Source organism: Lagopus muta, chromosome 6 (genome assembly GCF_023343835.1).
Source record: "Lagopus muta isolate bLagMut1 chromosome 6, bLagMut1 primary, whole genome shotgun sequence".
Classification (NCBI taxonomy): Eukaryota; Metazoa; Chordata; class Aves; order Galliformes; family Phasianidae; genus Lagopus; species Lagopus muta.
Window position 1 is genome coordinate 49,746,693 of NC_064438.1, and position 27,445 is coordinate 49,774,137.

A 27,445-nucleotide genomic window follows, 5' to 3' on the forward strand; every position below is an offset into this window, starting at 1 on the left:
TTCTATGAGCATTACTGATGTAAATGTGGGTTACCTTCAAGCAGAGCCCTCTTGAGGAAGAACAGTCTTCACTATCCCCAGAGCTCATCCCAGTTCTTTCTTTGGTGCTGCTCGCACTCGGTGCTGATCCCCTTACAGGACAGGTGGAGAAGCAGAAAACTGCTTTAAACTCGAAGGCAAACACTGATTCTCTCCTAGCATCCCTGCTCCTCTCCCAGCCATGGATCATAATTGCAGTGATCCATTACTCTGTGCCTGGCAAGAAGGAGGTTTTATAGATGCATTTGCCTGCTGACAGGTAACAGAAGGCACCTTCCAGCTTTATGGCATGATTTCCTCAGGAAGGCAGTGCATTACCTCAGTGACAGCAGCAGCGTGCCAGCTCTGGAGAGCTGAACAGCAGGTGACAGCAGGGCAGAGAGCTCTTGGTCTGGTCTCCAGAGGGTGCTGTGCAGACGTGCACATTGGCCAGAGCTAAGCGGGTGCTGGGGTCATCCTCTGCAAGAATTGCAGGGGAAGTTTTTAATTTCTTTTTAATGCTTTCTGGCATTTCAGGCCTTGGGTTTGCTTACTGACTGGTGAAGATAAATGTTTTTGAAACTTCTGGCTTCCTGCCCTTACAGGTGGTTTTGAAAACTCCCCTGCTCACCAGGACAGCCTGCTTCAGTGTGATGAAGTCCTGGAACTGTTTGAGGAAGGAGGAAATAGCTGGTGAGCAAAAGAAGTGGTGAAAGAGGTGATTTCCCCTTCCTTCCCCAGTGCACTCATTCCATGAGTCAGGTGTGTCACTGTTTCCTGCCCTGCTGGCTTAAACCCTGAGGGCTGTCACTGTCTCACAGTGCCTGGTTTTATCTCTGCTGCACCACACCTAAACAGGCGCTGCCCCGGCTCTCCTCTCTCGCCTCACTCAATGAATGTGTGCTCCTTTGGGAAGCTGGCAGAACTACCAGAACCAGAGACCTGTGGTGGCTCAGTAAGCAAACCAACAAAGCACTTGTGTTGTGGCTATTAATCTTCCAGAAGCTGGGCATGGAAAACACCCCAGGAGAGACCACGGTGTAGAAATACTATAGGTCAGGCAAACCGTAAGCTCGCATGGCACCGGGGGAAGGCATGTTCATAAAGCTCTTTGAGGTGGCCACCAGAGCCACATCTATCAGTAGTGATGATAGAGCATGGTTACTGCTCTTGTGTGTCCCGAGGGCTCCTGAAAACGGCAAATGGCCCATGGCCCAAACTGGAAGACAGTGGGAGAGCTGAGATCCTATGGCAAATGTGGGTGAAACTTCACAGGAATGGCTTTTTCCATAGGAACTGTGAATTGGATTAAGAGATGTTTGGCCATGACTGGTGGTAGTTACAGCTGGTAAAAACTTGTGTTTTGACAGCATGGCTGTGTTGATTAGAGGCACGAGTTGTTTGCAGACATTGCTGTGGCACTCAGCTGCTGCTTTGTGCCAACACAGCAGCTCCTGCAGCAGTTATTTAGATCAGCCCCAACTGATGAAAACATGGCATCTGTCTGAGGGAGGCTGATGAGATACCTTGTAAAGTGCCTTGTGACATCACCCAGTGGGAACACAGGTGATGCTTGAGCTGGTCCCCAGTTATTGCCACCTTAGCAGGCATCTTAGGACAGAAGGTGGAGGCTGGTAAGCGCTGCCAGTCCTCAGGGTCTATAAAGAAATCTTATCTGAGTTCAGGGGTTAGTTAATGTGTCCAGCAGGGCTTTGGCTCAGGAGTGGAAAAACAGGCTGGGGTGCTCAGATCCCAAATCCACAAATAATTCTATAGTTCTATAATCATCCCTTGCCCACATGCAGGGAGCCCTTGATCTCCTTCTTGTGACTCTAAGGTCAGCAAGTGCAGCTTCAAGTGGCTATTGGCATCTTGTCCTTCCTCCTTGAGCCAAAATGGCTGCTTCACCGTCACCCAAGCTCAGTGCTGCTCTTCACCAGTGACTTTGGAAAGAGCCAGTGCTCCTCCAGCCTTCTTGCTGCAGCACAAGGCTCCACTTCCTCTTTGGAAAGGCTCCAGTCTCCTCCTGAGCACTGGGTGCAGGTTTGGGTGCCGCAAGATAATGACTTAAATGATTTAAAGTCATGAGAGTGTTGAAAATGAAGGTTTTGAAGATGGGGAAGGATCTGGGATGGAGAGCAAGGTGTGCGAAAAGTTGCTGAAGTCCTTTGGTTTGCTCAGCCCAGAGCACAGAGGGTGAGGGGACACCTTACTGTAGCGTGCAGCTCCTCACAGGGAGTGGAAGAACAGCGCTGAGCTCTGCTCTGTGTGACAGTGACATTTAGAGGGCTGTGGCGAGTTCGGAGCACATCACCTACCTTGGGGGTTATTACTCACAGCCGTCAAGCACAGCACTGAGCTCCTTCTCAGCCAGGAAGTTCCAGGGCTGAGGACTGTCATGGCAGGAGAAGCACCTCGTGTTGCTTATTTCTGCTACAGACTGCGACTTGCAGTGAGAAGGGATGTGTTTGTACAGCAGGGAAATTCAGAGGCATAGTGTTGAATGGCTAAAGGAAATGGTGCCTCTGGCACCAGCCAGCAGCTCAGGCTGCTCAGGGCCCCATCCAACTTGGCCTTGGGCACCTCCAGGGATGGGGCACCCACACCTTCTCTGGGCAGCCTGTGCCAGGCCCTCACTACTCTTGTAGTAAATAATTTCTTTATAATATCTAATCTAAATCCACTCCCTTTTAGTTTAAAGCTATTACCCCTTGTCCTGCCACATACCCTTCTAAAAAGTCCTTCTCCAGGTAGTCAGAGCCTGTATAAGAAAGCACGCTGGCTAACAGCAAGGAGTAAACCTGCTAATCTCCAGGCTGGGTCAATAGCTCTCATTTCTGAAGATCAATTTCTGCTTCCTTTCATCTTTGTTTCTCTCTGTGCCTTTGCCTGACCCAAAGCTTGCTCTCACTCAGCCCCCTATTGCGCTGCCCATTCCTCTGGCTCAGCAGCAGCACAGGATGGAGCAGAGAGGTGGGGACTCCAGTCCCAGAGAGAAATGCAGAGCAGTTGCCAGGCTGTTCTGTCCCTAGGTTTCTAGCCATCATGCAGCAGTGAGCAGCTGCCTCCAAGTCAGGTTTTTCTGGGACCTTCCACCTGCTCCACATGTACTGCAGAATGCTGAGGCCAAGGATAAGTGTGTGCCCTGCCCTCTGCACACTGCAGGCCTTTCTTCAGGCTGTTACTGCCAAGCATCTTAAGTGCATACATCTTCTGCCTTTTAAACTAGAGATTTCAGTGCAGCCAGCTTTCACCTGATGATCCCTGGGGAGTGATTTGTGAGCAGTAATGAGCACAGGAGCCTTTCACCTCGAGGACATCTCTTGGCATCCAGCTCCCTGCGCAGAAAGTGCTGACTGTATCTGGGCTTGTGCCCAGGCTGGGAATGCTGCTCATGAGCTTCTTTGTTTGGCAAGCCTGTGAGTGATGCTTTGCTGGGGGTGAGGGTGTGGGGATGAGCATTGCTGACCTCCATGGGGCACAGTCCATCAAATCTCTGCTCTTAGACCTGTGCTCACAGCATTAAGATTTTGGGAGAAGTGAGAGGTAACGGCTCCAATTCTGGAGACACCCAAGGTCAGGCTTGACAGGGCTCTGAGTACCTGACCGAGCTGTAGGTGACTCTTCTCAATGCAGGGAGTTGGACTGGATGGCCTTTAAGGGTCCCTCCCAACTCAAATGATTCCATGATTCTATGTCCAAGAAGCAGTGGGTGGCTTCATCAAAACCCTCCCCATCTGCAAAGGCTGTCTGGAGACAGAGACGGAGGGGAAGGCACTCATCTGCAGATCTGGGGTCAGTGGGGACATTGGGGAGGGGAAGGTGGGGACCTTTGTCCCCTCACCACTGGCAGCTTCAAGGAAAGCAGTGTGGGGCTGTGTGGCACATGACTGGTAATGAGCAGATCAGCTGTTGGCCAAAGTGCAGTTACACATTGTTGCTTGAAGCTGCTCTCTTCCATCTGAGCTCACTGAAAAATACACAGAGGCTGTTATTAGTAATTATGGGGTTGTTATTAGTAATTATGGGGTTGAGGGTACCGCTGGATGCAATGGTTGTTTGCTTTCATCCCCTGCTGCTGCCCTCCCTTCTACATCTCACTCCCCAGAGGCTCTTCCATGCTCTCACAGATTGCCAAGGACATGGGGAGCTTGGGAGAGGAGCTGAGAGCACAATGGCTGCTGGGACTGAGCAGGGCTGAGGTGGGTGCTGGGGAGGGCTGCTTCCTGCACCGTGTTTCTGCACCACCTGCATGTGTGCTGAGCCCATCACGTGTCCAGGATGGTCCAAGGTCCGGCCGGGAAGGAGCTGTGCAGGCAAGTGCTGCAGCGACATGGGGAACAGCCTGGCTTTCCTCCTTGGTGTCCTGCAGCTCCTTGGTGAGTATTGCCCAGGGCCGCACTGTGTGGAGATAGGGGTGACTGAGAGATGGCTTTCCCATTTCCTGTGTACTTTACCAATTGTTTTTCGTAGGAGAGCTGTAGGCTCTTGCGGTGTGTTTGTGTTGAAATAGCAAAATGCATTTCAAACTGGGCAAAGCGAAGGATGGAGGCGAGCTCGGGAGCCCAGGCTGCAGTGTATGTATGGCCCTGCTGCACCTCTGCAGCTCAGGTTTTTCTGGTCCTGCCTGAAGCCTGCAGCTCTGCACTGCAGGATCTCTTTTCTGTTAAATATGCATGTTGCTTTGATGTTCAAGGACTGCGCTTCCCTGGAGACCAGGCTGATTAAATAGCACGCTGATATCTCCCAGGCTGTGGAGGGTGCAGGAATGTGTCAGTGCACTGCATGAAGAAAAGAGGGTATTGCAGGAGTGGGTTAACCTCTGCAGCCCCGGGACCCCGGCTCTGAGATGGGCAGCACATGGAGCAGGGCTCACTCCACAGCACATCTTGCAGCTGTGGGAGTATGAGGTATGCAGTGGGGCCTTTCTGCCAGAGCTTTAGTAGAGTCAAAAGGACACAAGTCCATAGCATGGACGGAGCAACCCACATTGACTTTTCGGGGTCTTTTCCATTCTGAAGCTCTATTCAACTCTAAGCCAGCCACCTCACATCGATCCTAGCCTTCCTTCTGTTAATGACAACTTGCTCTTGCTGTTTCTCAGGAACCCCCCCCCCCCCCATCCCCCCTTCCTGAGGCAGCTGGAAACCATCTCTGCTGTCCCCCTGCTCCCCCCTGTCCAAGCTCCTTGTGGCTGGGCTCCAGCACCTGCTCCTGTGTTCTGCCTTTCATTCAGGTTAAAAACATATTGTTTCCTCTTTTTCCTCTTCATTCAACCGTGGTTCTGCACGACGAATGGTCTCAGCAGAGCCGCTGGCAGACTCAGCCACTACAAATCTGCAATTATGCTCTGAAGTGATCATTGCACACTGATAAAGCCTCTGCAGTGCTGCTTAGCACAACCAACAGATCTTCTCCCATCTTTGGGACTCACAGAGCTCAGGCACTCTGCAGTGCCCCTTTTCCATCAGCCATGGCCATCCAGACCCCCCCTCCTCCTGGCCTGGGGTCTCCTTCCCAACCCGACATCCAGCACCCAGGTGACATTCCTGCCTGCTCCTCCACCAGATTTGTGTGTATGCTGTATTCCTTCCTCCCTCCTTCCTTCCTTTCTTCCTGAAAAGATTAAGCATGTTGAGAGGGAAAGTTTTTGCTTTTCTTTTTTTCTCTCCCCTCACTTTTCTGTCTTACCATTCATTCATCTGAATTAATTGACTTTAGGCTGCTCGAGGAGCTGGAGCAGAAAGCAACCTTCCCTAGGGCTGATGTCTGGGCAGGGCACCATGAGTAGGTATCACACTGCACCATCATCATGATCCTGTGAGCCTGTGAGGGCGATGCTGCTGTTCCCAACCTCAGGCTTTTGGGCACCAGTGCTGCTGCTCCGCTGAGCCCCAGATGTGATGCCAGCCAACAGTTTGTGCTACACATGCTGAGCATGTCAGGGGAGGGTCAGCTGGTGTCAAGAAAGGCTTCTGCACCAGAGGGCGATGGGTGTGGAACAGGTTCCCCAGGGCAGTGGATACAGCCCTGCTGAAGTTCAAGGAGCATTTGGATGATGCTTTCAGGCATAGGATTTGGATTTGAGGTGGCCTTGGGTGGGGCTAGGATTCAGACTCAGTGATCCTTAGGGTGAGCAACGTGATGGTGAAGGCCTTCCTTCACGTCCCTCAAAGCCTAGTAGGTCACCTACCTGTTACCTCAGTAAATATGGATGTTGCCACTGCAGAGCCATGGGAGGAGTGGGAGATGGAAGAGAAGTCACAGTCTTGATGCCCCAGGTTTGAGGTGGTGCTATGGTGCAACACACATGTCTGAATATCACAAGTGTGGCTGCAAACCCCGTCACTGGCTGTGATGTCCTTTGAGGTCTGGTCCATGCTGGGACATTACTCAGTCAGTACTGGCTCACATTTGCTTCCCTGTTCCTCCTAGCTGCCTCCATGGCTGCCTACAAGAAGTGGATTCCCGACACCAATTTTGAAACGGCGTCCAACTGGGATAAAGAGCGAGTCCCGTGTGCCAGAGACACGATTCACTTTGAGAAGGACAAGGTATCGGAGTGATATTTTTATTCTTTCTGATGATATCAGGCATGCAGAAGGCCCGTTACCTGCCCATGGAAAGCACGCTGAGGCTTTTTATTTTTGCTCTCTTTCCAGGTGGTCTCAGTGTTTGTCAGGTCTACCCACGCGCTGATGGACATGGTGAGCAATGCACAGCTGGGGGTTGGTGTGGGGGAGGCGGTGGTGTGCAGCCCCTGTGAGTTCACAGTCCTCATGTGCCGTGATCCTGTCTGACCACAAAGGAGTCAGAAAATCGTTAAGGTTGGAAAAGACTTGTAAGCTCACCTATTCCAGCAGCCCGCGTACACCAGTACTGCCAAGTGAGCCCTGTCCCTAAGTGCTAGCCCTACCTCCCCTTGAACACCTCCAGCAGCAGTGAGAGCAGTCCGTGCTGGTTGGCACTGCACAGAAATCAGCCAGGAGCAAAATGATCAGTTCCAAGATTCTGTTTTCATTTTGGCAAGTAGGGAGGAAATGCCCCCTCCCCCTCACCCCCCTCCCCAAAACACTTTCTCTAGAAAGAAATTAACTTTTCCTCTGGGATGGAAGGAAAGAGCCCTGCCACACAGCTCTCTGCAGCAGCTTGCTCATGGCACAGCTGGTGTGGAGCAAGCACTAGCCCTGGGCTGAGGCTAAGTGAAGCTGGCAGAAAAGCATTTTGAAATGAAAACAAACCATTGTGGGAAATCCCAAAACGTTGCTCAAGAAAATTCCTTTCAAATGCCATTGTTTTTCTGATTTTTCTTGTGAGTTATTAACCCGGAGGCGGTGAGACAGGCACAGGGCTGTGCTGTAATGCATGTGGTGGTGGAGGCCTTGGCTGCACCATGCCAACACCCAGCAGTGTCTCATCCAGCAGGATGGGACCGTGGCAGAGTTTTCTTCTCAGTTTTAGACTCAGCAGAAAATCAGGTTTTGCTCTTTTATCGGCCATTAAATACAAATGAGCCCTTGAAATTTATGTGGTGTAATTTGTTCAGGCTGTCTTCCCCACTAATGGTTTTGATGCTTTAATAACGCCCTGCACCGCATTTAATCCCGCTACAAATATTTGGAGGAGTTACTTTATTTGTATGGCATTTAAAATATGAATTTTGGAAGGAAAGAATGTACTTGGGAAACGCGTGCGAATGTAATGTAATAAATGATGTGGAATTTACCCAGAGAAGAAAAGAGCAAAATATCACTCCAGTAGATTTTATTTTACTTACAGATGAATGTATAATATTTCTAAAGTACTTTCATCAGAGGACTGCAAAGTGCATAATTGCAAAGCAGCATTATTCACTACATCATTAGCCTTTCAAAAACAAGCTAAAGAGCCAAAATTAGAAAGCCCCAAGGCTGGCCATGTGCTGGGAGCAGAGGCAGAGCGGCATCACACCAAGGGTGGTACCTGTGGGTGCAGGGCTGGAGGCCTCGGCTGGGTGCTCAGGGCAGGTTTCCTAGCAATGATGGGTCAGTTCAGGGCAGCTGAGTGACACCAAACTCCTCCTTGTCACCGGTCAGGCTGCCATTCTGTGCAGCTCATTTAGCAGTGCTTCTTTGCAAGCAAACTGCTGCTGAGCACCTGAACTGCAAGTGGTGGGGGAGTCAGTGTCCTGAAGGTAATTCCAGAACTGTGGAGATGTGGCACTGAGTGGTCAGTAAGCATGGTGGGATGGGTTGGGGTCGGATTGGGTGACTCCAGAGGTCTTTTCCAACCTTCATGATTTTCTGATTCTAAGATTACCCAGCTTGCAGCTCTCTGCTCTTTGGAGCGTCATCATTGGCAAGGAGCTGTCCCATCAATTTTCCAGGCGTTGTTATGAATTTTTTAATTTCACCTCCACCACCCCTCTCTCTCCCATGTGCTGCCATACTCTGTGGTCACCAGGTGATAAGGAGACTGCCAAGATGAAGGATTTTACAAAATTGAAATCAAGCACCTGAGCTGTTCTGCCACTTGTGGAGACAGCATGAAATTGGGCAGTGGGGTCGTTAGGAAGCAAATAGGTTTGGAGGCTTTTTGCAGCAAGGCAGGGCTGCACCTGTTCATATGCTGGCCTTGCCACGCTGGAGAATTAATCACTTAAATCAGCAGGAATACATTAAGCTTTGGAGTCGCCATGGAGATGCTATACAGCCTTTGGCCAAAAAAAAAAAATAGGAGCTCGATGTTTGCTGTGGTATCACAGGAGGAAATTCATGGCTGGGGAAGGGGCTTGGCTTTCATTGACTTTCATGAGGACGGGGCCAAATATGCAGGGGATGCAGGGATCTGGTGCATGGTGGGCAGAGGAGTGGTAGAACGGCTCCTGTACTGCTTTGCCGTGCACCCCATGTCCACTGTTGCCTTTTGCACAGCTGCTCAGTGGAGATGAGCCCCACAAGAACTGCAGCCTCCAGTCCTGGTGATGCCCTGCATCGCTCCCTGGGAACAGCTGTAAGGATCAGGGGCTGCAAGGTCACAAAGCCCACTTCCCTCAGCTTCAGGGGAAGGCTCTTTGTTGTCCCATTTGACGCTTGTCCCTAATTCAACTACATGCTAAATCCAAATCCAGCTTAAATGTAAGTGACTTTGAAGCATAACCATCACTATTAGGCTGGATTTTCCATGGTCTTTAGCTAACTAAAATTGCAGATAAATATTTAGTAGCTTCCAGAGAAGCCTGAAGGTAAATCCACCAAAAGAAAAAAGAAAAAGAGGTGCTCAGTGCAGTGATGCTTAACGGGCCAGCATGTCACTGGAAGCCCATGACCCAGCAAGGAGCCCAGCACCCCATGCGCCGCTGGTGGCTGCAGAGCAGCTCTGTGTCGTGCATTGGGTTCTGCTGTCCAGCCCAGCTGCACCACATGGTGTGTCTCACACGAGTCCTGGCTCAGTGCTGTCCAGCAGTTGCCCTTGGGAGCAGGGCTGATGTCGCTTTCTATTTTTGGGGTGCAGGAGTTGGGTTTAGCCAACCACGTGGGCAGAGCAGCCTCATTTAGTGCACACGGTCCAGGGGTCAGGGCACAGTGTGAGCATCGCCTTCTGCTTGCTGCTTCTCTCCAGCTCGGGGGAAGAACACCTATGTGCTGGGCATCTCTGTGCTTTCAGCCTCCAGCACTCATTCCAGAGCCTCCGAAGTGCAGCTGCCCCAACCCTGTCCCTGCTGCCCAGACAGGAACAGGAATGTATGGGGCACCGGGGTCAGACCAGGACCTCAGTTTCCAGCTTTATATTTTTAGCTGCCTAATTGTGAGAGCAGAATGTACTCAGCTTTGCTGCAGGATGCTCCCGCTTGGTTCCTGGCAGAGATTGATCTTGAAATGCCAATTGCTCTCCGGGGGCGCTGGCTCTAATGAATCGCAATGGTTTGTGCTCATCCCAGGCACCATGCTGCCCTCCCCCTGCTTCCAAAATCACAGGAATGCAGGCTCAGGAGCCCCAGAGAAGGAAATGTTTTCCCTTTTCCTGAAACGAAGGTAAAAAATGTCATGGCAGTGCGTGTGTGGCAGCACATCGTTACAAACCCGAACCCTGCAGGCTGTTCTCCAGCAATGCTGCCGCTGAAAGTCTGCCTGAGGACGAGGTGCGATGGAGCAGCCTTTTGCAGCCGTCCGTGCCTATAACTGCCTGAGAGCATTTGTTGCTAGCAGTAGGAGGAGCCTACAGAGCCTGAGGTGAGCAGAACGTTGTGCTTTGGGGGGCTGGGTGCCACAGCACCACGGGGGGCTGGTGGCCAGGTGGGTTCTGGTGGCCAGGATGCTGGAGCAGCTCTGTCTCTGTGTTGCACCTCCAGCCGCTCTCCTGCACTCTCTGCCCTTGACCAAGGAGAGGAGTTGAGAAAAATGAGCGGAACTAATCCAGAGTAGATGTGTCAATAGCCCTAAGCCTCTGTTTGCAGTCTGCAGCCATAGCTCAAGTGCCTCGTCCTGATGCACACTCCCACAGGTGCCAATGCTACACGTACCCAGTTGCTGTGGGCGCTGTGTCTTTGTACTCATTTGTCGGGCAATGTGATGCAGATGCTCCCGATGTCCCCTCATCCCTCTGCCCAGCCCAGCCACGTGTGTGCAGGCAGTGGGCACAGGGACTGCTTCACCAAAAAACAAGGGACCGAGTGATGAGCAGACGCAGCAGGGGAACCTGATCCTGCATTAATGAGAGCACAGCTGCACTGCTGCCACATGGCCCTGCCTTGCAGGGGGCAGGCGGGGACATGTGCAAGGACAGCAGCCAAGCCCTCATTAGCTTGCAGGGGTTGATGCCACAGTGATGATGTCCTGCTGGCACGCTGCTCTTCCGTGCCCTGCCTGCTGCTGGGGGTGAACATAGATGAGTGAGCTACTTGCTTCTAGCCAAGCGGTGATGCTGCGATGCTCCAGGCCCAGGAGTGAGGCAATAGTAAGAGAACAGCAGGATGAGGCTGGGCCCAGCAACATTGGGCTGGGAAAGGAGCTGAGGGTGCAAGTGTGAGCTTCATCCAAGAAGGAGAGCGGGCAAAAAGAGCCTCTAAGGAATTAAAGCTGCCCTGCCTGCCTTCTGCCTGTCCACCTGCTATCTGCAGGCTGCAGATGCCCAGCAAAGCAGGAATTTAAGAGGTGATGCAGAAATCCACTTTCTCCAGTGCTGATGCCTTTGGTGGGTGATGGCACACATCCTGTGTGAAGTGGCATAGTTCATTACTGGAGCGGAGCTGGGATGTGCCAGAGGGTGGTTAAAAGCCACATGCTCAGGTCTTTGCTGTTTGATGAGAAGAAATGCAGGTAGTTCTGCAGAGAGGAAAAGCAGAGGTAGCTTTTGCCTCATCTTCCTCTCCCTCTCTTTTGCATTTCAGCAGTTTCATTTTGCTTCTCAGCAGTTTCATTTTCACTTACAGGTTAAGGTAACAGGACAGCAGCACAATGCTGGGATTGCACGTGTTGGCTGAGAACTGGGAGGGGGGAAGGGGGGGGGGGGGGGAGAGGCTTTCCTGTCTTTTTTTTTTTTTTTTTTTTTGCTGGCTTGGATGAGAAAAATTATGACTGTATTTCAGTTGTCATTACATTTGGTAATGAAGACCAAGGAGATAAGTCATCTACCAGTGTCAGGGATGGGAAATGATTAGCGAGACTGTGAGCCTGCTGTATTAATGGCAGTGGAGTAGAGGTTGGCAGGAGCCAAGGAAAGCAGACAAAACTGCTAGCTTTTGGCTCTGTTCCTTTGGTACATGTCACTGCTCAGTTCAAGATGTACTTGGAAAGGGGCCCAGCCTATATGTAATTCCTATACAAAACTCCCAAATGCAGAAAGCTACTGCCCAACCAGAGACTCTGTTTGTGCTCTGCAGTGATCCCAGTTGCTTAACCCTTTGCTCTTTTAAGGAGAGAGAATGTGCAAACCTTTCACAAACTAAGATGCTTTGGACAGCAGTGCGTGCACCTCAGGGGATCTTGCCCAGCTCATTTCAAACCATTGAGTGGCTCCCCACTGACTTCCATTAAGGCCACTGGTGGAGGGAAAATGGCATCAGCTGCTGGTGCTAGGGCCAGCCTCAGAAACTCCTGCTGCAAAGCAGAAGTGTGGAGTTCTCTCTTGATTTTTGTTCTCCTGCAGATGAGGCAACTCCACTGCCCATCTCACAGTGCACTGTTCAGGTGAGTCAGGCTGGGACACCACAGTCGTGTCCTCATGGGACATATCGACAGCTCTTCCTGGGCTGGAAAGCTCCCTGCAGCCCAGGGCTGTGGCCTTTGAGGTGGAGGAGTCACTGCATCTTCTCCAGAGAGGTCCCACCTCCTCCCTGCTCTCTCCACATCCAAGCCAAGAGCTGGAGTAGGCTCTTACCAGGCTGTCTTTCTTTGCTCTGGGCATAATGCATGCACAGAACGTTCTTGCATTGCTCCTGGGAGCAGCGAGAGTGATGCAGCTCACACATATATGTATGTAGTTGTCAAAGTATGGCCTTTGAAGTTTTTTCCTCCTCCTTGTTGAATTGTGAAGCTCCAAAGGAATAGCTTCCTGGACAGGAAAGCTCATCGCATCCTGCATGGCCCCTTGGGGGTGTTTGAGATGCTCCAACACATAGCTGTAGCCAAAGCTCCTACTCTGCTGGGGTAGAGTAGGACTATTAGTAGAGGTAACTCTACTGGGGAAAGCAGTGTCCATCAGGCAGGGCTCACCCACCTGGAGATGGTGGTGAAAGACTGGCACTGCTTCAGCCATCCGTGGCTCAGGGAGAAGAGTCCTTCCATAGCATGTACCACCACCTACTCCTGTGTGGGCTCAGAGGAAAACTAACCAGGGCAGGGTACATTGATTGGTAAAGGAAGCTCCTAGCATAGAGCTTGGCCAACTACAAGCAGGCTGAGTCCTGATCCTCAAAATGTCAGTAGACGTGACTTTTTCGTTGTCAGACAAAGGGTAACATTTATTTTCCTGGCAGGTCTTTCAGCCTCTCTCAGTGCTTCAGTGCTGGAAAAATTACCCAAGAGTAATAGAGGTTTGGAGAACATGATGGCATGGTTTCCAGTGAGGCACTGCTCATGCTATGGGCTCATCCATAGGCAAACATATCTTTCTGGCTGGTGGGGAGATGACATACCTTGGGGGTAGAAGATAGCCATACCTTAATAATCTACCTCTTCACTCCTTCCTCTTCTGCGTCCAGCGCAGAGCAACGTATGATATTGGTGAATCTGATATCACCACCAAGGTGGTCGTGTGCGGGACCGAGCACCCTTAGGCAAAACCACCTCCGGAACAGAGCTATTACAGCCACATGCAGCACTCAGTCATAAGTCTCGCTTTTTCTAACCTACATGCATATTTAAAGACCAATTATGTCAATGTAACCTCAGAATCCTATCTAACACGTTTCTATGTGAGCACAGGCCACGGTGTGTGGGCACAGCTCAGCCTGGAGGGCTGCCAGCTGCGGGCAGGGAGGTGGTGGAGTCACCATCCCTGGAGGTGCTCAAGTACTGCAGAGATGTAGCACTGAGGGACACGGTCAGTGGGCATGGTGGGGGTGGGTTAGGGTTGGGCTGGGTGGTCTTAGAAGTCTTTTCTAGCCTTAATGATTCCATGATGCTACACTGCTGGAATGAGTGAGAGGAGAGCAGAGCCTTGAGCATCACTCACTCCTTGACGCATGAAAATACTGGGGAAAAACCCAATCTTTTTCTTTGGCAGTCTCTAAGCGGAAAATGAGCTGGGCTGAATAAGCTGTGTGCTATGAGTGAGTCCCTGACTCAGTCACCTGCTGCAGCCTGGCCTGGAGCAGCTGTGCCAGCTGGTGGCTACAAATCCTCCCCAACCCAGCCCTGGGGCGGTGTTTGTCCTGCAGACCTCCCTCACGCCAGGTGAGCATGGTGCAACCAAGCTGGCTGTGTTGTCTGAGCAGTGGCAAGAAATCCATTGTAAGCCCCCATCCCTTAGTCAGTCCTCTGCCCAGCCAGAACCACTAGAAACTATTACTACCCAACAGCAGAGACACGTCTAAGCATAAAGGAATTAGGTTTTGCGTGGCATCCAAATGTACGAAGCTGTTTCAGAGTTGTTAGGAGCATGTGTAAGCAGGAGGAGGAGGGAACTGTGGAAAGAGCTTAAGTTGCTTTTTCCTGCTCGTTTCCCTGAACGCTTCGTGGTTTTCTGTGTTGCTATAAAATAAAGTGCAACCCTGCAGCATCCCCATCTGTAAAACACGGAGACAATACCTTTCCATTACACAGGGCACAGGGAGGGTGACTCCTAATGACTGTAAAGTGCCTTGGAGATGGTGAGTGCAATTGGCAATCTAATAATTAGCACTGTTATTTGATGACAAGCCTGGGTGGCTGGCAGCGGGGCCGCACAGTAACACTCTGCATCCCTCTCTCCCTTTAGTACCTTCCCCTGAATGGAGAATTTCTGCTGGCATCTGGCTCTGGGTTCGCAGCTTTCGATGGCAGCTGGGACCCGGGATGTGGCTCAGGTATGGTGTGCCGGGCTGACAGCTACCATTAACTCCCAAATCTGCCACCAGCACTGCTACAAAGGCCTTTGCTGTCCCACCTGGGTGCGGGGTGACTCACCCCTCTTCAATCCCTGTCTTCTCTTTGATGGCTTCCCTCACATCGCATCTTTCTTCCTCTGCTAGATCACCCGTCTTTTAAAAAAGTAATTATAGCCAGGGACGCTTTGAAGTTGTAGCAGAGAGGTAAATATTGTTTGTATTTTACCCTGCCTGTTAAGCATGCAGCCACATCAAAGCCCTCATTTGCTTTGCCATGGTATTGCTAAAGAAAATCGGTTACAGATTACACAGCTGGGCCCCCGAGTGCTGAACCATGATGTTTTGGAGCTGCCCTTCAGCCCCACAGGTGTCTGCACACTGATGTTTGGGCGCTGGCACATCCCTCAGCCTCCTGTCAGTTTCACACTGAGATTCCCAATGAGCCAGGCAGCAGCTTTTTGTCAGTGCTGCTTATTTACCTGAAAGCTGTTTGCCGGGGAGATGTATTAGAATCATAGAATCATAGAATCATAGAATCACTAAGGTTGGAAAAGACCTAAAAGATCACCCAGTCCAACCGTTCACCTATTCCCAATAGCTCCCACTAAACCATGTCCCTCAACACAACATCCAGTCTTTCCTTGAACACCCCCAGGGTCGGTGATTCCACCACCTCCCTGGGCAGTCCATTCCAGTGCCTGACCACCCTTTCTGAAAAGTAATACTTCCTCATGTCCAGCCTGAATCTCCCCTGGCGTAGCTTGAAACCATTCCCCCTGGTCCTATCACTAATGAATATAGAATGGTGTGGGTTGGAAAGAACCTTAAACCTCACCCAGCCCCATCCCTGCCATGGGCTGGCTGCCCCCACCAGCTCAGGCTGTCCATCCCACCCAGCCTTGGGCATCTCCAGGGATGGGGCACCATCAGCTCTCTGGGCTGCAGTGCCAGGGCCTCACCATCTTCAGTGTGAAAAATTTCTTCCTTATCTAAACCTACCCCTTTTCCGTTCAAAGTCATTGCTTTTTGTCTAATCACTACAGTACCTGATACCTGGTGCTTGGTACCACTCCAGATTTCCTGTGGACCCCTTTAGGTACGGGAAAGCCACAGTGAAGTCTCCTTGGAGCCTCCAGCATGGACAAGTCCAGCTCTCTCAACCTGCCTCTAGAGGAGAGGTGCTCCAGCCTTCTGGTTGTGCTCACAACCTCTTCTGGACCCACTCCAGCAGCTCCATGCCCATCTTGTGCTGAGGACCCCAGGACTGGGTGCAGGACTCCAGACAGGGCTTCATGAAGGCAGAGCAGATGGGAACAATCCTTTCCCTTGCCCTGCTGCTACCACCCTCTCGATGCAGCCTAGGATAACATTGGTTTCTGGGCTGCAAGCACACAAGGCTTTGACCTGGCCATGTGATGCTCTCATGGGACAACAGGCATTTCTGGGCAGATTTCCCAAATGAATTCCTGAAAGCACAATTTTAGAATGAATGCAGGTAATCTCACGTGCTGTGTGATTTGGGAAGCTGTGGGGAAAGGAAAGCAAAAGCAGGGCACAGTGTGACCACCAGGGAAATGGCCGGTGGTAGGATGGTGCTCTGGTTTGGGGGTTATCTGCTCATAATAGGGCTGAGCATGTTTCTGCTGGTCTGCAAATCAGTTATCGTAACTGATTTTACCCAGTTTAACTGTAGTTTAGGCTTTGTGGCTGTTTTCCTCCCTAACTGTAAGGTTAAGCTTTAAAGAAGAGGAATAAAGAGCTCCTGGGGTCTGGGGCTGGAGTTTTGCACCAGCTTTACCCAAGCAGTGGCTGCAGGCTGGAGCCAGCTCCTGCTTCACCTCTCCTTTTGCTCCTCTCAGGTGCAGTGCTGAGCTTTGCCAATGCTGAGCAGCACTCGTGGTTCAACCCCCAGCTGTGGCAGGATGTGTCCTACAGAGTAGACCTGGAACCAGCAGGCCACATCTTCCTCCTGGACGAGGAACGTGTCCCATGCGAGTATGACCACGTCATCTTCCAGCCTGAAACTTCCTTCAGTGTAAACCTTGACTCATCGCGGCAAGAGATCCCCGTTCAGAGCATCTCACTCATGGGCCAGGTATGGGGAGCTGGTGGGAAACCATTTTGGCACCTCCTTCTCATGGAGCTGCAGCACTGCACTCTGATGGGTTTGGGGATATTTCCCTACTGGCATCCTCTGTGTCACTGAGGGGCTGCCTTCCTGCCCCAGCCTGAGCGTGCCCTGTGGGCTCACAGTTGTCTCCCAGCTTTGCTTCCGTATCAGTGTATAATTGATCAGAGGGATAATTATAGAACCTCTGTCAGCCTGCTGTGCTGCAGCCCAGGCAGATGACAATCCCCATCCCTTTCAGTCGGGAGAGCCAAAGATCACAGCCTCTGCAGTGGAAACAGGCGCTGCCTTCAGAAGCGGGAGATGTGGAAGACATTTCATCAGTAATCTGTTATCTCCTTTGCCGCACTGCCCAGGCTCTGCCATTTTGGGGCCAGGTGTGAGGGGACCTGATAAAACCTGGTAGTCCGAGTCCTCTGGCCTGGATGCAGAGCTGGAGTCACACAGCAGCCTCTCGCTCTTCTCTCTGCAGGAGCTGAGCAGCACTGAGGCGTGGGCTGAGTACCTGAGGAGCCCCTCTGCCGCTCTGCAGTTCCACGGCAATGCCACCCTGCAGGTGACGGGCACCCACTGTCCCCACAGCTCCGGCTGTGCCTGCGGGAACTCCCAGGTGAGGCACTTTGGGGGCAATGTCTTCCCACCTAAAGAAAGTGGGGAAAGGAGGGACTGACCCTGCCGTGCTCTTCTTTAGGATGGAGACCGCATCTGTGCATCACTGCTCAGGGTGGAGCAGTGCCCGGCACTGGCATGCCACAGCCCTCTGCGGCCCCTCGGCCACTGCTGTGGGATCTGTGGTGAGTGGGGCCCACTGAGTTTGTGTCGTTTCTTTGAAAATAAAACACACACAGTGAGAGCAATGGGCGCTTATCCATTCATCTACCTGGCAGGTTGTTAAGGGGGATTTTTTTCGTACCGAGTTACTTGGAATGTAGTACCAAATTCATTAAAAATGCACCATATGTTCCTCTGATGTGCTCTCCAAAGCAGAGCATTTAAAAGCCATTAGGAGAATTTCATGTTTCAGCAAGTGTTTGCCAGTGCTTTTTCCAAGGAAAATGTTTGAATCACCGAATGCAGCGCAGTGACACAGGGAACACGTGTCCCCTCCTCTGTGCCTCACAGCCAAAGCCACGGCAGCGCTGCTGAGCTGCAGCCTTGAGATGTATCTCAATGCAGAGCTTCCTGTGGAAATATGGGGGAGGGGGCTTCCTGCTGGAATATCATGGGAAACAAAAGCCCAAACCCACTGACAGAAGGGAAGTGAGAGAGGTGAGGTTTCTTCAGGCCCCATTGCCTGGAGAAAGCCCTCCTAGAGCCCAGTGTGACCCAGCAATATGGAGATACTGGGGGTTCTCAGGTGCCTTTTGGGCCAACCAGAGTCATGCTACCATCACAGTGCTCTGCCCTTTCTGGGCTCTGACTGTCTGTCTGTCTGTCTGCCTGCTTTTGAACTGCAGGAGCTGTTGTCACGCTGGATTTTAAGCCCGAATTTGACCTGCAGCAATACCGGGACAGAGTGGTGCAAGCTTGGCTCAGCCTGGTACGTCCCAGGGATGCAGGGTGCTCCTCAGCTCCCCACCATCTGAAGCCTTCACCTACCAGGTTTGGCTTCTCGGATGTGCTGTCTTGCCCTGGGGGCTGCTGCAGCCTCCCTTGTTCCCCACAACACCCACTCTGCTCAATTTTGGTGAAAACTAGCTGCTGGCTGCTGGGCCCAAGGGGGGCTTGCTGGAAACAAGCATGGGGGGTTGGGTTCTCAGCTCTGAATTGTCTGGAGGAGGAACACAGCAGCAGAGATGGCAGCTCTGTGGTGGGGCTGCCGTGAAGATTTATAGGTGACCCTCACAGAACATCCATCATAGCTGTCTATAGAGAAGACTCATTTCTACCTACTGCTCTCACGGGCTGTGTGTGTCTGTTGTGTTCTGGAAAGCCCAAGTATGCCGGTGTTCAGATGGCCATCTCCAAGGTGCACAGGGCTCAGACCTTCCTGGGACTCCTCCCGCGGGGCTCCATACCTGTCATCCAGATTGTGCTGGTCGATGGCGAGGCCGGGGTGCAGACAGGCACTGCTGCGGAGCAGCTGGCTGCAGACATCATGGGTGACATCGCACAGCATGGTAATGGCCTTCAGTTGCATCAAAGGAAACTCAGGTTGGATACTAGGAAAAACTTTGCAGCAAGACTGGCAATGCAGTGGCACAGCTGCCCAGGGAGGGGGGGGAGTCAGTGTCCCTGGAGGTGTTCAAGAACCATGGAAATGTGGCACTGAGGGACGTGGTCAGTGGGCACGGTGGGGTGGGTGAGGTGATCTTTGAGGCCTTTTTCAACCTTAATGATTCTCTGATTCTGCAAACTCTGCCATTCTTGGTGTCATAGCTCTGGGACCACCCAGTCCCCCCTCGCCCCCTCCCACAGCCCCATCCCTGTTGTGCCACCAGTGTGGTGCTGGGAGCTGTGGGCTGTAATAGTGGCACCGCTGGAGCTCCTGATTGCCTGCAAATGGCACATGCTGCGAAGAGCTTTGGTGCTCTGCCTGAGGTCCGTGTCCCTTCTGTCTGGTCTCAGATGGAACACAGACAGCTCTGTGCCTTCTTAACACACACATGCTCTGCTTTTCTAATGACTTCATTAGTGAGTTTTGCTTAGCCCAGAATTTCACAGTTTTAATTGTGGTGGTGTGAGTGGAACAGCACTGCAGGAGCAGGGGTATCAGGGTTGGCAGGGACCCCTGTGACAGCCCAGCCCTCTTGTTGCTCAGTGTCTGGCCCAAGTGAGTTCTGAATCTCTTCAAGGATGTGGACTCCACATCTCTGCATCACAGGGTGGTGCATCACAGCGTGGTGTTCATGTAGCCTTATACGCTCCAATTCTCACCTCATTCCTTCCTGCCCCCCCATAGGTGAAGCTTTGGGCATTTCAGCTGGCAGAGTGGAGGTGGCCACTGGCAGCACTCTCGGCGGGCAGGTGGCAATCCATGTCTCCAGGCAGATCGCATCGGGGACTGTCCTGGGGCTGCTCTTCGCTCTGTTGGTGCTTGGAGGGCTCCTCTACCTCCGCAGGAAGGGAAAGCTGAGGTATGGACCGGGCTTTTGCAGCAGCATATGGCTTATGTTGGATATTAGGAAAAATGTCTTCTCAGAGGGAGTGGCAGTGCATTGGCACAGGCTGCCCAGAGAGGTGGGGGAATCACCGTCCCTGGAGGTGTTCAGGAATTGTGGAGATATGGCACTGAGGGGAGTGGTTTAATTGCCATTTTGGTGATGGGTTGATCGTTGGACTTGGTGATCTTAGAGGTCTTTTCTGACCTTAATGATTCTATGATTCTACATTGGTAACCCAGAGGCAGATCACGACTGTGCCATGCTCTGCTAGCTCCCACCGAGGGTCCAGCAAGGGTGGGTGGGAGGCCTGGAGTGGAGGGACATCCTCAGGAGATTACTTGGCACTGCATTGCACTGCTGGGCACAGCCTGCCATGGCTGCCCATGGAGATCTCCCATTCCTTGCAGCCTTCAGCTGGCAGCCTGATGGGAACAGAGAGCTGCAGCTGCCAGCTTCTAAATAGCAACGCATCAAAGCCATGCAAAGGAGTTCTGTAGATGTGAAAGGGGACTGCAGCTCAGGAAGCAGCTCTTCCCCAGTGCGTTCATCCCAACTCTCTGAGTGGGGGGCAGGAGGAGCTGACCCTGAGCACTTTGTAGCACCGAGGGTGTTGCTGTCACTATGGGAGAGGTGTGCTGGTACCTGCTGGGGGGCACAGGGCCTCTGCCGGCTGTGAGCAGGGATGCTTCCCCTGCTATTTGGCACGTGCTGGTATAACACTTCCCAGCAATAAACCGGTGCCTCCATTTAATATCTAAAAAAACCCTCCCAGCCCTGTAATTGCTGCCTGATGATTTATACTACACTGACACTTTGTTGGATGCCTGCCTCTGAAACCCGCTCTGTCAGCAGTGGGAAAGGAGGCTGTGCAGCTCCCAGAGATGGACTGAGCCCGTGTCCCCAGCTGCCCTGCCCCTGCCCTGCCTCCCAGGCAGCTCCAGCCTGTGGGACATTTGCTGGTCAGATTTTGGGGAGGGAGTTCCTGGGTGTGCCTCCCCCGGCAGGCAGTGCTCAGTGGGATGCTGTGAGTGGGGACCCACTGCTCAGCCCCCCTTGGCTGCTGCTTGGGATGGGGAGCCTTAGGGTAAGAGAAACTCATAAAGCAAAGACGGTGATTAAGATGATAAAATGATAACTTGATAAAGGTAATGATAAAAAGTAATTAGTGTTTGTTGAGATTGCAGTGGGAGCAGGTGGCAATTCATTTCAGCTCAGGAAAGGAGCGCGATGGCTCAGAGGCAGAGCACAGCAGGGCTGACCAGCGCTCCCTGCAGGATGCAGCCCCGGAGCTGCGCTCACTGCTTTCCGCTCAACGTGCAAACGTCCCATTGCAAAGACAGCGTGAACCTTTTGTCCCCGTGCTTCCTGCAGGCCTGCTAAAGTGGTGGCATTTCGGTGGGGGGCTGTACGGAGGGCAGTGGCAGGGCTGGGGTTTGAAGGGGTGATGCCACATCTGTCCCCAGGCTGCAGGCACTGCATCTCCCCCGACTCTGGGACACAGCAAAGGACCTGAAGAGCCCCCAGCCAGAAAGTGGGAAAGGCTTTGACAACCCCATGTTCGACGTGGTGAGTAGCCCTGCTGGGGGCATGGGGGTGCCTCAGTGGGGGGTTTCTTCCCTTCCCTACCCAGTGCTTCTCTCTCCTCGCTGTTGCAGGAACTGCCAGGCGCTGGCAGTGTGGAGAAGACGCTGCAGAAGATGGCTCCCGAGGCCCGCCAGGTGTTCTATCTCAACCCCATGTATGACCCCAGCGAGACTGAGACTTGATGGCACAGCCACAGCCATCCCAGGGACACCGTTATGTGGCTCCTGGTGAGGTCCAGGCCTGAATAAAAGTGTTGGTGAAGGAAATCATAAACCTTCTTCCACAGGGCTCAGCCACAGCCTCCTGGTGCCCCTTCTGTTTCCGTAATGTGAGTTTTGGTGGTGCTGCTCTCTGTAAAGCAGCAGTGAGGTGTGGGTCTGACCCTGGCACTGTGGCAGTGGCCAAGGGATGGAGGGGACAGGCACTCTGCTAGCATGGGTTGGGGCAGTAGTGGCACAGGGTGGACCTGATGATGTTTTTGGTGCCACGCGCCAGCTCAGGCACCAGCTCTTTACACATCGAGTCTAATGGGTGAGCCTGAAGGTACTGAAATATATGCAAATGTATGCAGATTTACACTCTGCTGAGTTTTCAGTAGGGCTCGTTGGCATTTCCATAAGGAAGCAGCTATTTTAAGTGTATTGTGTTTTGTTCAAGTCTCTGAAAGACACAATCCTTCTCACAGGGCTCCAGAGGCATCATGAGGTGTACCAGAGCCCTGCTGTGGGTGCAGGCACCGGAGCAGCACTGCAGCCAGCTCTGAGCGGCCTGTGGGCTGCAGGGCACAGGGCGGTCCCTGCTGCTCTGCACTCAGCACAGCCCCTAAACGCCTCTGCGCTTGGCTCTGCTGCTTGCCGGGCCCCATTCTTAAAATGCATTAGCAGCTCGAGGTCACTTACAACAGAGGCTTTAATTAAAGCCCAGATCAATTTTTGTCAGTGTGCTCGCTGGGCACGCTCTGTACTTTTCCTTCAGGAGCCGTTTGCTTGCTCACGCAGAGCGTTGCAGGGAGGAGGGCTCTGCACACAATGGAGCAACAGCGTTGTGGGGAGCGGGGGACAACACACTGCCCTCCAGCAGGGTAACGGCGGGGCTTTGGGATGCGCAGTCTCTGCTGAGATCTCGTGTAAACGAGGGGTTTTCATGCACAGCCATCATGACAGTCTGAGCCATGGCTCAGGCTGCCAGGGGTTTTGCTGTGCTCTCAGTGCTGAGGGTCGGGGGTCCCAATGAGACAGGCTAATGCAGAGTGCATTAGTGCTAACGGCTGCGGCTCAGCAGTCTCTGCTTCCCAGGCCTTTAGCAGCAGAGGGGTTAATGGGCACCAACTGGCCGGGCTGTGCCCACACTCGGGGTGGTGTGGGGCACCCAGCAGCCATGCAGCTCCAGCTTCAGGCATGTGGCAGTGCTCAAAATGTCACAGAGCCGACAAACAGCCCGGGCCCGTTGTGCTTTTTGCAGCCGCCAAGGGAAGCGATGCAGGGCTGCTGGAGGGAAGGAGCAGGGGAAGCTGCTGCGGGGCAGCGGCCCTCACCTCTCATCAGCATTCAGAGCTCAGTGCCCATCGCTCTGCTCTTCCTCCCGGGAATACAGAGCAGCACTGCGTAAGAAGCTGGAAGCGGGCGGTGCTGCAAGAATCTGGGGGCTTTATCTATGCTAAAACGACCAATAAATCCGCATTCCCTGTGCAGTCAGGTGACAAAAAAAGTGCTGCATCTTATTGGGGAGCAGGAAAGATATTTACTGCAAGGCCGGGGAACGGCCGATTCCTGAGTTCGTGTTCCTCCTGCGGTTGGCTGCAGCACTGCAGCTGCTCATAGCGGAGCACGTCCCGCGGCGCTGCGCTGTCCTCGGCTCACCCCGCTGCCGCGGGCAGGCTGAGCTCCGCCAGGCCCCGCAGCGCCGGTACAGCTGAGGGCCCCTCGGCTCTCCGTCCGTGGGGAAAGCGCTGCTCCTGCATGGCAGCCATCTGCCCGGCCCGTCCGTGCCTTTCGGTGAAGGCGACGAGGAGCACGAGGCTGCTGGAGAGCGGAATTCAAGCCGGGAACTGTTTGTAAGAGTGTGAGCAGATGGAAAACCACAAAACCTGCTGGCAATGCTACGGGTGGTCAGACCTGAGCAGGTGAATTCTTTCTGATACCTTGTTGCTACTGAAGCTGCTTTGCACAGAGCAACCTGGAACATGAGGTGCTCCAATAGCCCAGCAGCCACGGCTACAGCTCTTTTCTTCTTTCCTAGTCTCAGCTTAGCCCTGGCACATGGTCTGGGGTCACAACGTGACACTTGGCTCTCCTGGGGGCGCAGTTCCGTTCCCACATCCCTCTCTTCCCTTCAAGGCTCCCATTTCTCAGTGCCGTATGCTACCAGTGCCAGCTCTTGACATGCTTATGCAAAGGATGCCCAAGCTGGCCTTGTGAAAAGCAATTATTATGCTGGCCGTTTAGCAGTCCCACACTGAAGTCCCTGTGATTTCACTGGTGGACAAGGTCAGGCTGGACGGGCTCTGAGCACCTGATGGAGCTGTGGGTGTCTGTTCAGTGCAGGGGGCTGGACTGGGTGGCCTCTAAGAGTCCCTTCCAACTCAAACGGTTCTACAAAGCAAGAATTTACTAACATACAACAGCAGACTGCACCCACTGAGGAAGCTGCTTGCTCTCAGCACAGCTGTGCTGCAGACAGAGGTGTTGGCAGCTTTGTTCAGCTCTGAGCAGCTAGAAGGTATTCCAAAATACACAGCCTTTTGTGTCAAAGTTCTATGCTAGAAGTGACCAGAATTTCCTGATGAAGTTCCTGAGTAGCACGTCCATCAGTGCCTCCATCACGGACTGAGGTAATGCCTGTGAAAGTGTCACAGACCAAATTATCCTCACTGTGCTTAACTGGATTCCTTACTTGTGATATTAGACCGGCAGCCTCCAGGGAGAAGAAAGCGCAGTCAGAAGAACATTCTGCTTCCAGTCTTGAATTTCCACATATTTCCACATTTCTGAAAGCTCTCCTGAGGGCTCAGAACTCTTAAGGTAACCAGAATTAGGAGCTGTAAGGGGAGAGATCTGAAAAGTGCGGTGGTGGGGACACAGAGAGGGATTCTGCTCAGCCAGATTTGAAGGGAAGGAAAAAATAAATAATGCATTCATACTGAGCAATTCATTTACTTTTCTAGAAACGTCCTCCTGCTTAAATTATAACTGAGCCCTGGCACTGCTGAGTGCTCTGATTTAATACCCCCATAATTAAAGACTTTGTTGTCATCTGAAGTCCTCAGTGTGAGGAGAAAAATCAACTCGAGAGCGGGAGAAACATTTTGTAAAAATCAAAGGCTGATTAGCATGAATGCTTGTCGGAAGGCTTCCGGCACACAGACCTCGATCCTCCTGTCACCCTCAGTGCTGTGTGTGGGGCACCATCCACACATCTCTCCTTGAAATGTTTGCAGTGTTTCTTCAGCACTTTTTCTGCTTTGAAAACACGTGAAGTGTTTCTTGTTTTGCCTCACTTCAGATGTCCAAACAGATCCTGCAGCCTCCTCATAAGCACAGAAGAGTTTGGGTTGGAAGGGATCTCAAAGAGCATCCAGTTCCCTCAATGCAGGGAAACGACCCAGCGGCTCAGGCTGTCCGGAGCCCCATCACCCTGCCCTTGAGCACCTCCAGGGACGAGGCACCCACAGCTCTCTGGGCAGCAGTGCCAGTGTGATGCCTTGGCCATAAGGATGCGAATCATTTGAGATGAATTAACTGTGCCCCTGCTCTGATGCAGGAGCTATTTGAGTACAATCTGAGGGCACGTTTCAGCGCTGTAATTCACCAAAAGGCCTCGCGCTGCTCCAGTGCATCCATCTCTACGTGCAGAAACACGCACCGCTCTTGTAGTGTTCAGGTATGGAGCTTCAAGGTACTTTTCAGTTTACATAAAGCTTCCATGGACAAAGCGAAGTTACCACAAGACGACAGCACGTGTCAGTGGTGGACTGTTTCCAGATGTCAAGACAGACGACTATAAACTTTAAAACCTCCCTCTTCTGCTTTATTGACAGGTAAATTGTTCAAAAATGTTCTCACAATTCAATAATTACAAAGACTTAGACTTACATTAAAAAAGTAAAAACCAGAAAACCCCCAAAGCAGTAGTGTCCAGCTCTAACTGAGCCCCTTTATCAATAATCTGAGAAAAAGAGCAAGTACTGTCCAACACTTAACGTAACAGGATTAAATGTTGACTAGAACACTCAGTTTTAACTAAAGATAAGTGCACGTCCTATACAGTGTTTCAGAAAAGAACATTAGCCATTGGTATATCATTAGCCCATTTAAACCAAATTTTAAATAAGTGACATCCAACTGTCATAAAATTGGCACAGAAGGCACACTAGTGTGACAATGACAAACTGGATATGCCAGCCACTGAATTAATTACAAGCTTTTAATGAAACATGGTCACAAATCTTTTGATTACTAAATGTATAATACATGGAAGCATGAGATTAAATATACACGCAAAACATCACCACTGCACGTGGGCCATAGCAAAATATACAGGAGTGTGTTGTGCATTTTTCTACATGATCAATACTTGATTAATAATCATGGGGTCTTCATGCAGATGAGGATACATTTAATGAGAAAAGCAGCACCCCCAGTTACACATCCTTCACATTCCACTTTGGTAACCAATAAACCAGAATGACGTTTTAGTGTGAGAGTCCCTTAGCTCCAGCAGCCTGCAAGGGCAATGCACCCACAGGAAGGCCTGCCAGCTAAGCATGTAGTGTGTCCTTACACCAAAAAGCCCAGGAGAAATGACTTCTCAGAAGGAGATAGGCAGGAACTACGAGTAAAATTCTCTTCACAGCAGTAATTATCAATATTTTAAAAGCCCTGACTAATGACTGGGATCGATGAGGACTAACAAGCGGGGTGTGGGTAGAAGATAACTGGTAGCAGTCCTATGTACAAGACTAAAAAGTTGGTAGAAAGATAGAAAGACTGTTACGCAGCTGAATATGTAATGGCTACATGAATTAAAAGGCCACGAGACTATAACCAACTTTTATTTGACATCCTGGTGATACTACTGATGTTGGGAACAACCGACAGCTTCCTCGTATTCTCCTTAAGATCTAGGAAACAAACCATTATGGGGAAAAGGGAGAAGTGTATTTTTTCTGAGGACGTAACTAGACTGCTTGCATTTCCTATCCAGAGGTCCAAATCGTGTCTAAAAGAATTTCCTGCTAATGAGATATTACATCATTCTATAGAAAAATAATATTCCTGATATTGTAGCAACATTATCAGTATCTCTCTATTTCTTTTTCAGTGTAAGAATAACAATATTTACTGGTGGCCTTAAATGCTCCTATGCAATAAAACTGTGTCACAGCTGTGCAGAAAGGAATCGACCGTAACCGAGCAGTGAACAATTCTGCATAAAAAGCTCAATTGCTATTTAGTAAAGAATTTTCTTCATTTCAATAGTTTGTATCTACAATCTGGATATATAATTACTCTTGTACAACACTAGAGATTCGGTGTCAGTCTTGGCACTAGCATCCGAGACAGCTTTGTCCTGCTCCTGAGTGCTCTGAGGAGCAGCAGGTAACTGAAGCCAGGCGGGTGTGAGCAGTAGTGTTATGCATCGCAGGTCGACTGGTCCAGTCCATCTAATGTGAGCTGATTCCTATGAGGAGAGTTGGGGCTCGGGGGACCACTGGGATTGGAGCTGTTGGATGGAGTAGAGTGTTTGGTAGAGTCTGAATCAGGCTGTCAACGAGAAACATTAAAAAATTACACTTATTTAAGATCAATTTCTTGCACTCGAAAGCTGTCAAGGCACTCAAAGGAGAGCAGCATGTAGCATATATTAGATTCATTGCATAGCTAAACACTATGCAAATCCTTTTATCATCTTTAACAGGCCTTAGTGCAGCTCTTCTGACATAACCTGAAATACGGCAAAGTGTGTGGAAATTGCTATACCCCAGGTTCCTCTACTTCAGCCAATGCAAAGCCTCCTTGATAGAACACATCTATCTGTTCACTGTTACTCTGCATTCACCAGCCTGAGCTTTTAAAGCCATTTTTATAGCCAAGGAGTAGGTTTATC

At 51.4% G+C, this 27,445-nt stretch overlaps 2 protein-coding genes across 4 annotated transcripts in view; one reads left to right on the forward strand and one right to left on the reverse strand.

The window, feature by feature from the left end:
• Positions 1 to 3,983: 3,983 nt before the first annotated feature.
• AMN (amnion associated transmembrane protein) lies at positions 3,984 to 21,930 on the forward strand. Its single transcript, XM_048949466.1, has 12 exons — positions 3,984 to 4,397; positions 6,454 to 6,572; positions 6,681 to 6,725; positions 14,416 to 14,503; positions 16,384 to 16,619; positions 17,125 to 17,262; positions 17,344 to 17,446; positions 18,110 to 18,192; positions 18,586 to 18,772; positions 19,555 to 19,729; positions 21,220 to 21,322; positions 21,412 to 21,930. The coding sequence occupies exons 1-12, from the start codon at positions 4,271 to 4,273 to the stop codon at positions 21,520 to 21,522; spliced, it is 1,515 nt and encodes a 504-aa protein (XP_048805423.1). The 5' UTR covers positions 3,984 to 4,270; the 3' UTR covers positions 21,523 to 21,930.
• Positions 21,931 to 25,437: 3,507 nt separating this feature from the next.
• The window catches only part of CDC42BPB (CDC42 binding protein kinase beta), an 87,400-nt gene continuing 85,392 nt past the window's right edge, over positions 25,438 to 27,445 (reverse strand). For all 3 annotated transcript variants that reach the window (XM_048949453.1, XM_048949452.1, XM_048949455.1), the window contains one exon: positions 25,438 to 27,102. In XM_048949453.1, the coding sequence (XP_048805410.1) occupies positions 26,971 to 27,102 (132 nt within the window). In that variant the 3' untranslated portion in view covers positions 25,438 to 26,970. The remainder of the gene's footprint in view (positions 27,103 to 27,445) is intronic.

What these genes read in the sequence shown, in the direction of transcription:
- AMN (XM_048949466.1), top strand. Translation starts at nt 4,271, where the DNA reads ATGTGTGCTGAGCCCATCACGTGTCCAGGATGGTCCAAGGTCCGGCCG. An exon ending in GTGCCTGCGGGAACTCCCAG is followed by an intron (nt 17,263 to 17,343) that starts GTGAGGCACTTT and finishes GCTCTTCTTTAG; the next exon opens with GATGGAGACCGCATCTGTGC. An exon ending in CCACTGCTGTGGGATCTGTG is followed by an intron (nt 17,447 to 18,109) that starts GTGAGTGGGGCC and finishes TTTGAACTGCAG; the next exon opens with GAGCTGTTGTCACGCTGGAT.